This window comes from Anas platyrhynchos, chromosome 1, assembly GCF_047663525.1.
Source record: "Anas platyrhynchos isolate ZD024472 breed Pekin duck chromosome 1, IASCAAS_PekinDuck_T2T, whole genome shotgun sequence".
NCBI lineage: Eukaryota > Metazoa > Chordata > Aves > Anseriformes > Anatidae > Anas > Anas platyrhynchos.
Genome location: NC_092587.1, coordinates 67,930,584 through 67,944,233, shown reverse-complemented (window position 1 = coordinate 67,944,233; position 13,650 = coordinate 67,930,584). Strand labels below are relative to the sequence as shown.

Sequence of the window (13,650 nt, the reverse complement as noted above, 5' to 3'; positions counted from 1 at the left end):
GCCTCCAACCAATAAATAAGTAAATACATATACAAAACCCAAGGGGACTGATGGAAGATAAGCTCACTGCAGAAAGCTCAAATACCTGATTTTCTACATTTGTTTTCATAGTTGGAGAAGCCTTTAAGGAACACATCTACACCTAACTGATTCAAGAATGAGGAATTGTCCAGTGAATGCAAGGACCTGTAGGAAAGGGTTAAGCAATCAGTCCATGTTTCCCTTCTGTAAAGAAAGGAGCTTATCTGTTGTTCAAAGTGCCCAAATTGCCTCAGCCCCACAGAATTGGAAGATGCCTGACTTTACATCTGGTTTTATGGAGCTACTAGTATTAGCTAGAGAACCAGGTGCACCTAGAGGATGCACGCAGTAAAGTAGAAAATGACATTGTTTAATAACAATGACGTAAAACGTTGCAAATGGAAAAATCTGCTATATTTTACATATTCAATAACAGGTTTTTAGATGACCATTTCTACTAGGGAATAAAACCTTCATCTTACAACAAACACCTTTTACAAAGAACTCACAGACAGTACTGTGTGCAGGTTAATCATTGCACGTATTAACATACACAAAACAAAACAAAACAAAAGGCAACAAGGATGAATAAAGGGCATATTTCCACAAATAAACAAAAACAGATTAATAAACTGGCTATGGTGGTTTCAGCCTGATGGACAACTAAATTCCACCAAATCACTCCCCCTCCCCCCCCTTATAAAGGGAGGGAGGGAAAATACAATGAAAGATGGCTAAAGGCTTAAGATAAGGACAGGGAGATCACTCACAAATTACCATCACAGCCAAAACAAACTGAATGTAGGGAGATTAATATAATTTATTGCCTACCACTAGAAGGCTAGAGCAGTGAGAAACTAAAAGCAAACTAAAAACACCTTCCCCATCATCCACCTTCTACCTCTTCCCCAAAAGGGGCACAGCGAATGGGGGCTGTGGTCAGTCGTCACTTCGTCTCCACTGCTCCTTCTGGTCACTCTCTGCCCCTGCTCCCCGTGGGATCCCTCCCACGGGATGCCGTCCTTCCCAAACTGAGTGTGCGGGGGCTGCCCACAGGCAGCAGCTCCTCAGGAACTGCTCCCACATGGTTCCATACCACAGGGTCCATCCCCCAGGAGGAAACTGCTCCAGCACGGGTCCCCCATGGACAGCAGCTCCTCCCAGCCCCCCTGCTCCTGTGTGGGCTCCTCTCCATGGGCTGCAGCCTCCTCCAGGCCACATCCACCTGCTCCACTGGGGGCTCCTCCACGGGCTGCAGCGTGGAGATCTGCTCCATGTGGGACCCATGGGCTGCAGGGGGACAGCCTGCTCCACCAGGGCCCTCTCCACAGGCTGCAGGGGAGCTGCTGCTGCCTGCCTGGAGCACCTCCTGCTGCACCAGCCTTGGGGTCTGCAGAGTTGGTTCTCACTCCTCTCTCCCAGCTCTGTTACCCAGCAGTTGTTTGTTTGTTTGTTTGTTTTTTCCCCCTCCTTTCTTCAAGCTGCTCTCCCAGAGGCCCAACCAGTGTTACTCACTGAATCAGCTCTGGCTAGCACTGAGTCCCTTTTGGTGCCAGCTGGAGCTGGCCCTGGTCTGACATGGGGCAGCTGCTGGGCTCTGCTCACAGAGGCCACCCCTGCCGCCCCCTGCTACCAAAACCTTGTCAGGTAAACCAAATACACTGTCATGACAAGAGATATGATAATGATCCTGTTATCACTGGGTTTTATTGTAAAAAATGCACTCTGTCTCTTATACTAGAAGTAGGATGCTAGGTGGTAGTGATTAAACACAAAAAAGGTGGTAGCCCTCCATACATTTAGCTGCACCTTTGAACTGTGTTCAGCCTCCAAACAAACTTGAGGAGAGCTGCTGTAGGCTTAGGAATGCGTACAATAACCCATCATGTGCAGCTATATACAGAAAGTAGTACCTCAGCCTCTGGAGGTTACTGAACCACACATAGCTATTGGCTGGGAATTCACAGGTAGGTTCTAAAACCAAGCCAAAACAATAACAACACCACTACACAGAGCAAATCCTCATCTTCCAGCATTTCAGTTTCTGGCGATCGATGAGAAAACCTTAAATACACTTTGTCAGAAACCTTGAAGACAGCATGGATCCAGCTACCAGACATCATTTCTCATATTTGGCTGCTTACCTCAACTACTTGTAGAGCTCAGTAGGACTAGCATTAGTATCAACGTATAAAAAACAGAGTTTCTTCAACTTTACAAATTTCTTCAGTTTTTACTATTTCCCTGGTTTCTCCAAAATCCTTTTCAACAGAATAGGGAATGATCCACCAAGTTGTGGCATGGGGTTGACTTTTGCTTCCAATTCCACTAGCTTGTCAAAAATACATCTTCCTCCAGCAGGCCAGAATTTACAGACCACTCCCTATTTTCCTGAAAATTTACACAAAGGTAGCAGTTTTGGTTGTGGAAGGGAAAGGTGAGTAATTCTCAAAGCAGAGACATTGAAAGATTGAAAGATTATTGATCCAGAAGGGGAATTGAACTCTGAATGATCAACAGTTAATTTACAGTCCAACTTTACTAACACTGATGTGTAATGATATTTTCAATCATATAGTTGATATAAGAATCCTTGTTAGGGGGTTCCCACTGATATATGCCTAATACAAAGTTACTGTATACTAGTATATTTGGACAACAGATTCACAAACTAGCATAACTGTTTAATTCTATTCTCAGCTGAACCGCCAGATCCAGCACAGTGCCAGATTAGCTGCTAATACCACAGGCTTTTCTTTAATACAAGCTGAGACTAATTCAGCCAAGCCATTCTTAACAAGAACTCCCACTGTCAGACACCAGCCACTTCAACCTGCTGAAAGCAGATCTCATCAGAGGGACAGTTAAAATAAAACTAGCACAAATCAAAATCTTCATATTATGGACTTCCCTTTTGTTGAAGTCAATTTAACTGATCTAATGAGCTTCATATTCTTCAATATGAAAAAGTCTGTATCACAGAATCACAGAATCTCTAGGTTGGAAGAGACCTCAAGATCATCGAGTTCAACCTCTAACCTAACACGAACAGTCCCCACTAAACCATATCCCTAAGCTCTACATCTAAACGTCTTTTGAAGACTTCCAGGGATGGTGACTCCACCACCTCCCTGGGCAGCCCGTTCCAGTGCCTAACAACCCTTTCAGTAAAGAAATTCTTCCTAACATCTAACCTAAAACTCCCCTGGCGCAACTTTAGCCCATTCCCCCTCGTCCTGTCACCAGGCACATGGGAGAACAGGCCAACCCCCACCTCGCTACAGCCTCCTTTAATGTACTTATACAGAGCAATAAGGTCACCCCTGAGCCTCCTCTTTTCTAGGCTGAACAAGCCCAGCTCCTATATGATTCATAAAAACTAGAGGGAGCTACACATTAAATGCTTTTTTTAATTGACTTTTGTTTTCAGGCCAACCGCCCAGGGATAAAGTTTTTTTATTACTCCAGTATTTCACAGCCTTCAAAAAAAGTATACAATTTGCACTCGGCATACCATTCAAACCAGGAAATAAGCTAAAAAAAAAAAAAAAAACACCACAAAATCCACATTAAATTGGACTTACTTGACTAGTAAACATCTCTTTAATTTTGAATCCTACAGTCAGGTTTTTGTTAAGATAGTAAACTCCAAGGATACTTTGCAAGATATTGATATTTTCTTAAGATACCCATCTTTAAAGTTAAGATGTATACTCACACTGGAAGTGGGATAATGCATATGTACAGTATCTTTAAGAATGAGAAGGTAAACACTGAAGATCTGACTTCCTATAAATACGTAAGAGACTTACTCTCATCCAAAGCCATTAATCACAGGAAATTAAGTTTCTCATGAAAAATAAGCGTGTGATGTATTACATGCTGAAACCAAAATACACAACCTAATTAGTCCAGGAAGGAAAGAAGACAAATTCATGAGAAAGACAGCCAATGCCTGTAACTTCAACACAAGTAAGAGGAATTTCACAGAATTCTATCAAGACACGAAATGGTTGATATTAGCAGGGACCTCTGGAGGCCATCTGGTCCAAACCCCTGCTCAAGCAGGACCATGTCCTGGTGGCTTTTGAAGAGCTCCTGTGCCAGCACTCTGTCAACCACACAGCACAGAAGTACTGCCTGATGTTTAGACGGAAACTCCTGTATGCCAGTTTGTGCCCATTGTCTCTTGTCACGGCACACGGAACCACTGAAAAGAGCCTCATTCTGTCTTCTTTACCCCCTCACTTCAGGTATTTATATACACTGATAAGATTCCCCTGAACACCCTCTTCTCCAGGCTGAGCAGTCCCAGCTCTCTCAGTCTCTCCACACTGAGGATTGCTTAGTCCCCTTCATGATCTTGGCAGCCCTCTGTTGGGCTCTCTCCAGTAAGTCTAGGTCTCTGCTACTGGTGGACCCAGAACTGGATACAATACTCCAGGTACAGCCTCACCAACACTGAGTGGAAGGATCACCTCTCTTGACTTGCTGGTGATAACGTTGCCTAATGCAGGCCAAAATACTATTAGCTTTCTCAGCAGCAAGGGCACGTTGCTGACTCATGTTCAACTGGTGTCCACCAGGACCCCAGCTCCTTTTATGCCAAGCTTCTTTCCAGCTGGGGTGCCCCAAGCATGTCCTGGTGCCTGGGCTTGTTCCTCCCCAGGCGCAGGACTTAGCATTTCTCGTTGAACTTCATGAGATTTTTGTAAACTGAATTCTTCAAGCTGTCAAGATCACTTAGAGGGCTGCACAGCCCTCTGGAGAGTCAGCCACCCTCCTCAGTTTTGTGACATCTGAGGAATTGTGTGTTCACTCTACCATATGAGTGGGCTATTGTTAGAGCAATTATCAAATTAGTTATGGATTAATATTCTTAATTGGTAAATCCTTAGAGATGCTGCCACTGTACAACTCAGATAATTAATAGTATTACAAAAATGCAATACCATGCTCTCACTAACACACAAACACCAGTCACACTAAGTAGGTTGCAAGTAGTGAAAAAAAAGTTTTGGGTACATTTCTTGTTTAGCTTGGAGAAGAAAAGGCTCCAGGGAGACCTCATTGCAGCCTTCCAGTACTTGAAGGGAGCGTATAAGCAGGAGGGGGAACACCTGTTTATGTGTGTTGGTAGTGATAGGACAATGGGGAATGGTTTTAAACAGGGGAGATTTAGGTTAGATATTAGGAGGAATTTTTTCACTCACAGGGTGGTGAGACACTGGAACAGGTTGCCCGAAGAGGTTGTGGATGCCCCACCCCTGGAGGCATTAAAGGCCAGGCTGGATGTGGCTCTGGGCAACCTGCTCCAGTGGCTGGCAACCCTGCCCAGAGCAGGGAGGTTGAAACAAGGTGATCTTTAAGGTCCTTTTCAACCCAGGCCATTCTATGATTCTGTGATACGCTTCCTCAGAAAAGGGTGCATTACAAGTGTTTGCTTCTGGCAATATTAGAACTGGAAGTTTGATAAAGGAAAAAAACAGTAACAGTACTTCTTAAAAAGTTTCAATTTAAGTACTAAACACTAAAACCCTAACCTTTACTAGCAATCCTGCCACACTGCCAGCAAAGGTTTGGGTTTTTATAAACATAACGAAAGACGTGTTCGGACTTATGGGTTGTTTCTATCTATATTAGCCTAGGGTTCTTACCAGACTGAAACATCAAAACACTGCATGAATAGAATTTAAAAAATTAATTCTGCCATGAGTGTTTTATTTTTGTTGGTTTTTTTTTTTTTTTTTTAAAGTAAAACACACATACTACCACTTCTTGGAAGTTATTATTAAATACTTGCTGTTAACAGCAGGAGTTGCAGCTTTTTTTTTTTTTTAATCATTTGCTTTAATTCTTAATACTCAGAATCTTCACCCACCTGCCCTCATATTTTAGGATTACCATTTCCTTTAGGTTTTATAATAGGAGGTAAAAACCTCCCTAAGCAATAGCATAGTGCTCCACTGCCGATCAATGTAATTAAGAATCTTCCAGAAAGAACACAAAGAAACAGACATGTTATCTAAAAAATATTACAAATACAAATATCTGAGTTACATGCATACAGACATTTTAGTGCCATCACTGTACCTTCATTCAAAATTATTACCACTTCACATTTCAAATACTAAAGAACATCAAGCCAAACTTCTCATATATATGTAAAATACATATGGGTATTTTGATTCTGTACCACTACTTCATGGCATACTATTATGCTTCTTTTAAAGAAAAATCTGTTTTGATAAATGGTTCCAGACAGCTGGGTGACTTGTTTAAGTTGACAGTCATTTGAATTTCTTGTTGGGTCTGAAGATAGAAGTAATCTTTGATAATTATTCAATTTATTCCTTCTGGATAAGAACACTGAAATGTACATGGTCTGTTCTAAAAGTAGTAGGACTGGCTTTTTCCTGGGCGAACAAGAGGTGGTCTGCGCGTGCAGGATCGGTGGAGGGGGATATTGGTAATGCTGGGAAAAATCAGCAGTCGGCTGTTGACCGTTGAAGAGAGCAGGTCACTTGTACTGTGAACACCTGTTGAAACGCCTCGTCACGGAGAATCATGGAGCGTTTACTGAAGCAGCAATACGCGATCAAGTTTTGTGTAAAGCTTGGTAAAAATGGGCAAAGAGACTCACGACATGATTATGGAGGCCTACGGTGATGCTGCCAGTAAGCGGCAGAGCACAGAATGGCACACCCCTGCTTCCTCACGCCCCAAGAAAGAACAAATGAGCAAATCCAAGCAAAAGTCCATGCTCATTTGCTTTTTTGATCAACATGGAGTCATCCACAAAGAGTTTGTACCACCTGGACAAACAGTTAATGCAGTTTTTTACGTCAAAGTCTTCACAAGACCGCAAAAATGCATTGCTCGTGTCCACCCAGCCATCGTCAACAATTGGCGGCTGCACCATGACACCGCGCCGAGCCACACAGCATTCCGTGTAGTGGGGTATCTTGCCCAGCACAAGGTGGCAACGCTGCCTCAGCCCCCCTACAGCCCCGACTTGGCCCCGCCAGACTTTTTTCTATTCCTGAGAATAAAATTGACGCTCAAGGGGAAGCATCACGCATCGGTAGAGGCGCTTCAAGAGGCCGTGACGAGGGAGCTAAACAGCATTCTGGTCCAGGCGTTCCTGGAGGCGTATGAAAACTGGAAAACTCGTTGGCAGCAGTGTGTAGATGCGGAAGGGTGCTACTTTGAAAAATTCTAATTGTTTTTTCTATGAATAAATTTTCATGAATAATTTTTTTTTAATATATATATATTTTTAAATGAGTCCTACTACTTTCAGAACAGACCACGTAGATACTTATTTTAAAGACAAGATTTAACATTTCTGCTATTTTAGAGTATCTCTTACCAGGGTATAAAGTGTCAGCATTTACATTTGTCTGTAATGTGCAGTTACCCCGAGGCTCTCAATTGCATTAACACAGAAGCAGTATTAACCCTCAAATATTCTAGACAAGTTTTAAAGTTTAGGAGCAACATTAGAAAGCTGAACTACACTGCAACCAACTATTCCAGCCAACTTTCCGCTTCCAAATAATCTACACATGATTTGGGCCTCTTGTATGAACGCACAAGACATTTGGCTACAGGTCTCATTAACATTCTCAAGTCATCTCTTCCACTCCTCTTCCTTTTTGGAAACTTCAAGGGTTTATACTGTGAACTTCCTTTCCCAGAATCCTTACTAGTATCCCAGAATAATCTGTATTTAATTAATTCATATTAGCATAACTTAAAGAGTTGGAAAAACAGAAATTTACAAGTTTATTCATGATGGTAAGTGTGATGCAATAACTAATTGTAGGGAGTACATCTGCAAACAATTACACATATGCTAATCTTTCTTTGGCACTTCAGTACTTGGCACCATTTTTACAAACTAAGGTCACTTCACCTGGAAAAACCTATTCCTATGCCAAGGAGTCAATTATCTTCTCTATTAATATTTTAATATGGAACATACATAACTTATTCACTTGAAGTACTTCAAAGAAGTTGACGTGCAGTGTAACTAACATACAAATGCAATATAAAAATGGAGACAAAACTACTAGATCCCATCTAAGCATTCAGCTTGTACCAAAGTGAAAAAAAAAAACACAAAACCAACACTTGTAAAGAGAAAGAAACCCCTGTAATAGAAAAAGGTCTGTGTTTATTAAGGTGAGCCTTATATGTGGTTTTGTTCTTGGTTTGAATAGCAAGAGCAGCAAGGTCGTTACAGGGTGTAACCACACACATCTCAAGTAGTGGAATGGACACAGTAAGTTTATTCAAGAAAAAAAACACTTATTTGTTTGTCTATATCTTCACTTAAGACTTCAAAGATACTGAAAAATGACATACCTAAGTTTTTTATACAAAGAACAGAATCTGCCTTCAGAGCACGGAAAAAAAAGAATAAATATATTTCTTCTGGGCTGGACTCAAGGCTGGAACAGGGAGGAAAGCAAAGGAGAAAGAGGGATAGGACAAGAATGGTTTAAACCAGGTCACAAGTTTGTATGCTTAACGATAACTTTACATATACAGTCATTATCATTACAAAAGTATTTCCTCTTCTGAACTAATGATTTGGTTTATTCACATTAAGATACTCCTAAAACACCAGTTAACTTTGCCTTGAAGACAAAGATTTGCTCCGTTTCAGTAAATTATTGGCCCGAAAAACATGCTACGTGTTAGAGAGATTCATTAGCTAAGTGACACATGATTTAACATTTACGTCCCAGGTATTACAAAGTTCTTCCAGAAAGGCTAATGCTTTTACCAGCCAGTGAATTGTTAAGTTCTTCAGGAAATTTTAGTGAAAAGCTGCAAAGCTTAAAACTACCTTTCTTGCTGCCTACCCTGCCCTGCCCCTCATTTAGTATTACTTCAGTCCCAGTTTACACACCCAGTAGACTTAGTTTTAGACTTAGACTTAATTTTTTAGTTAATTAAAATAAGGACAAGAAAAATTCTGTTATGTGGTAAGACTGCAATACACATTTCCACATACTTAAAAAGGTTGCAACCACACAACACACCTACATGCATAAACGAAATTGTACATGCGAGAGAAAATAGCATGCAATGTTAATATAAAGCTACTGAGATCAACTTTCCAGATAAAGAATTAAATTGTGTTACAAAAAAACAACCCCCAACAACCCAGTCACTAAGCATTTAGTCATTCCTAATTTCTGAGTTCCTCAAATCCCAACACATGGGATACACTACACTGTTTGACTATAAGTAGTCAAACAGTGCTGTAACAAATAAAAGCAGCTTTCTAAAAAGCTCAACAAACCAGAGGGATGCATGTGTCAGGAAATAAAACACTTTTGCCAAGAAGGTGCTTATTTAATTCAACTATTTAGCAGTAGTATCTAATCATGCATGTCACATTTATTAAAAAAAATCAATACCCATTTCACTTAATTCAGCTAAATTGCTTCTGAAAATTAATTAAAAGCCAGAAATGTTTTCCATATGTCATTTAGGAGTTATGTAAGAAATATTGCTGCTGTCACTGTCAATTTGAAGCAAGTTCCATCAATAGTCATTAATCATAAAATAGATTCTGGATTTCTTCTTCACAAATTCTGCTTTACAACAGGAATGGGTTATGTTACTTGGATTTGAACCATTATATCATGATTTGTCCAGACTAACAGAAGTTTTAATCAGTTTTCATATTACTGCGTGCTTCCTGCTGGTCTTACTATCTTGCCTTCCTAAAGAGAAAGAATTACCTCTGAATGTTTTACTGTGTCTAGGGAATGATGTCTAGAGACATAATAAACTAACCCAGTCTTTCAGGTGATAGTTCAAATCAGACAACACACCACTTTTCTTTGTCCATCTGGCACATTCTGTTTATTTTCTTTGGCAATTTTTAGGTGTGCAATAAGGGAATATACCCTATGCAGGCCATTCTGTTGAGACCAATTTCAAAAACATTACAAAGGATTAACAAGCATTGTGCACTTTGGTGTCACCAAAATTTAACACAGAATGATTTATCCAGAAATAATAATAGAGAGGTAACATAACAGAGATGATTTGCTGGTAATAACCAATCATCAAACTGAATGACAGGTCATCAATATAACAAGTTCACAACACCTGAAGTAATAAATCACTACAAATTACAATGGTAATTTTAAGTAGCCAACTCAACATTTGATTTCCCATACATGCCCTAGTAGTTTTAAAGTACTTTCAATATGATTGGCAGAAGACATTCAGTGCTTTTATTAACTGGAACAACATAATGAAAAATAGTTAAAAAGTTAAAATATTTGTTCATTATGTTCCCTGAATTGATTTGGAGTCAAAAAAAATCAACATTCCAGTACTGCAATGAGTTATTTTTGCTCCCTCCCCCACATTCAATCATGTCAAGGATATGCAAAGCAATAGATTTTTGCTATTCCCTTTTTCCTCTATATATACCACCTGCTTTAAAGCATAGCCATCCAATGAAGCCAAGCACATTTGTGTTTAAAGTAAGGACAAAAAAGCTAGATACAGCACTCATCTTCACCTGACGTACCTATTATTCACATTCATCGTCATTTGAGTCCCATGAAATTTTACTCCACATCCTACTCCCACATTACTTTTTTTGTCCTCATAGTTTACTTTTAGGCTCATGACAAAGTAAAAATATTAATCTGGACACTGACTGTTTTCATAGCAGGTTTACAAGAGGGGAAAAAAGATACTGAGAGACGTAAATAAAGAATGAAAATATCATCTGCTTCTAGTGGTCTGGATAATCTCTCCTGCTAAAATAAGACAGTCCTAATGGCAGATTTCTTACTAGAAGAAAAATCTTCATTTTTTTGTTCAGATACAGAGCCTCAGCTGAGTTTAACTATATAGTATCTGTATTTAAGATATATGTAGACTGCATACAGCATTTAGCATTCGCAACAGACTAGCCTCCTACGCAGGCGCTGAGCTAATCAGGCATGTCTGAGAGCTACCATAAAAACTAGAATCTGAAAAAGGAAAAACACTCATCAATTGAGAGGCTTACAGCAAGTCATGCTAATGCTTCAGAAAAGGGAACAGCACATCCTAGAATTTGGTATCACTGTCTTGGCCATGCTCACTCCAAGTTCAACAGAAGATGACGAAATTTTTCCCCCTCTCCTCCCTTGTTTTAACATGCTACTTCTACATGAGCACATATTAACTAGTCATCACCTCCTCCAGCAAAGCACTGGAACAGGAAAATACTCAGTATATGCTGCCATCTATCAGAAAGTCAAGAATTTTCCATTTCAACTGAGGTAAGCAAGCGGGGAGGTGCTGAAGAAGGCAGGGAGGCTGCTGTACAAATAGCAGCCTGTTTTCTGGTTATAAACGCAAAAACACAAAAGCTACTATATAAAACCACACACAAAAAGAGCTTTCAAAAGTGGGATGCATGTCCAAGCACAGACGACAAAAACATGAAGCTGTGATTTGGCAGTCCATGAAAATTGCCTCTGGCACATGCCACGAAACAGAAACTTTCTCCAAGCAATCATACAAGAACCTTCCAGAATGTGAAGTAGTAATAAAGCAAGATGAGAAAGGTGCACTTAAGACTGACAAAACCATGGCAGAAGAGCTAGTGTTCCATACAGGAGAAACTAAGTTCCCCCCAAGACTGCCAACAGTCTTTCTTTGTAGTCAAGAATGTTTTATAAACTGCTTTATAAAATGTTTATAAAATGTTTTATAAACAACATCAGTACAAGGGATTTATTTTGCTGAGCTGACACAAGTAAATTTCAATAAAACCACCAGGTCATATTAGTATTTATTCAGTAATTCCAAGGACATTAGGAAAAAAAAAAAGAGTAGTATGACATGATGGCATACCTCTCAAACTAACTTTTGTATCAGGGGAATGACACCTGACAAATTGTGATCCTATACTTTAAAACGTGCTCTACTGTTCTTTTTTGTTGTTGTAACAGCAGAGCAGTAAGTTTAACTTCTGTATTGGATAAGTTATCAGTTGTGATAATGAAGAACAGAATTAAGAGATATATGAATATATATGATACATTGCAAAAGAGTCAGCATCACCTCTGTAGAGGAATGCCTCACCTTGCAAGTCTACTGCAATCAAATCATCAAATCATATTAATCAGATCTGTAGGCTTATTTCAAAAAAAAAAAAAAAAAACCACGACTTTTTTTTTTTTTTTTAAGTCCTTTATTTAGACCTTTGAAAGGAGCCCAATTGTCATCAGACAAAACAGAGTCCTCTGTATGTATTACTAACAGGTAAGAAGGTGCAAAATACAAGAATGGATTATATATTCATACCAACTTATTCATAAGCTATCTGAAAATGCAAGTGAATAGCACAGGAATAATTTGCAATTGATACAAAATTATTTAGGACAGGCAAAATTAGATTGAAGAAAGTTGCTGAGAAAACCCATAATACATGTAGTCTGTGCCTGAGATACAAGGTAAGAACTGAAACCAAGAGCAGTAACTGCCAAGTGATTCTTGCAGGAAAAAGCAGCACGAAGATCAGGTTTAAATTAGGTGTTACCTCACAGGAAGAGGCTGGAGATCCACCCAGTAGTTTCAAGGAGTCAGCTCAGTGGCAGACACATCCATATATGCAGAATAAAGTGCTAACAAATACCATGACATGCTCTGGTGTGGTTTTTAGCTCAGAACTCCAAAAACCGAAGGGCAAAGGGTGTGGAGGAACAGAACACTGCACTCTTCATAGTTACTCTATTTTTATTATGCTTTTCCATAAAGGTCTTCGCATTCATTAAACAGATGTCTTTGCTCTGCAAAAGACAGCCATTTTGAAGTTATAATCTAGATGACCACTGATTAAAAAAATAATTTTAAAAATCTCCGTTTATTGTTCAATTAAGATTGAGCTATAAACTACCACTACTTGGTCTAGACATCCCCAGGGCAGTCTTAATGTTATTTCTACCATAGGAATGTGGATATCACTGTAATAAAATAGAACATTTAAGATCACAATAAAAATCTTATCCCCAAATATGCATTTAGGGAGCACGCTAGAATTGTTTTGAAACTAGCATATAATTCTTCATGAAAGCAAGCTGATGTTTATGAGTCTTTTTTCCCCTCAAACTATTAAAAAAAAAGTTAAATGAACATTCATATCATAGCACAGAACCTACGCTCTCAATTCACTAGTTCGTTAACAAACAAAAAAAAGAAACCTATTATTCCCAACAAGAACATTTCTGCACCCTAGAGCATACTTTAATTACTAATGGCACTTTAAACTTCAACCCAAACTTCCAATAAAAGCCAAGTTGTGGAGCACCCTATGACATATGCTTTAAAACTGCATGGTCTTGCATCCTACCTTATGCCACAGCAAGTTTAATATTGTAAATTAGGTGAATTAATTGGGCTTTCCAAAATGAAGCTTCCCAACAACAGTCACAGAAAAGCAACATTTTGGCAGGGAACAGAATTAAAAGACCATTTGTTTCACAAGCAGTCATCTCAGCCATTGCTACACATGTATACGCAAGAAAAATATCTTTAACTCCCTAAAGACAAAAATTAATTTCCCTGCAGAAAGAGCATTTGCATATAAAAACCATC

The 13,650-nt window shown here is 39.4% G+C and overlaps 1 protein-coding gene across 28 annotated transcripts in view; it reads right to left on the bottom strand.

The window, feature by feature from the left end:
* Nucleotides 1-13,650, bottom strand: part of PLEKHA5 (pleckstrin homology domain containing A5) — a 167,149-nt gene that overhangs the window by 108,195 nt on the left and 45,304 nt on the right. For 2 of the 28 annotated variants that reach the window (XM_038172956.2, XM_027460074.3), the window contains one exon: nt 1,460-12,845. The exons of the other annotated variants lie outside the window; for them this stretch is intronic. In XM_038172956.2, coding sequence (XP_038028884.1) covers nt 12,796-12,845 — 50 coding nt within the window. In that variant the 3' untranslated portion in view covers nt 1,460-12,795. Of the gene's footprint in view, nt 1-1,459; nt 12,846-13,650 lie in introns of those variants that run through there. 28 annotated transcript variants of the gene reach the window in all.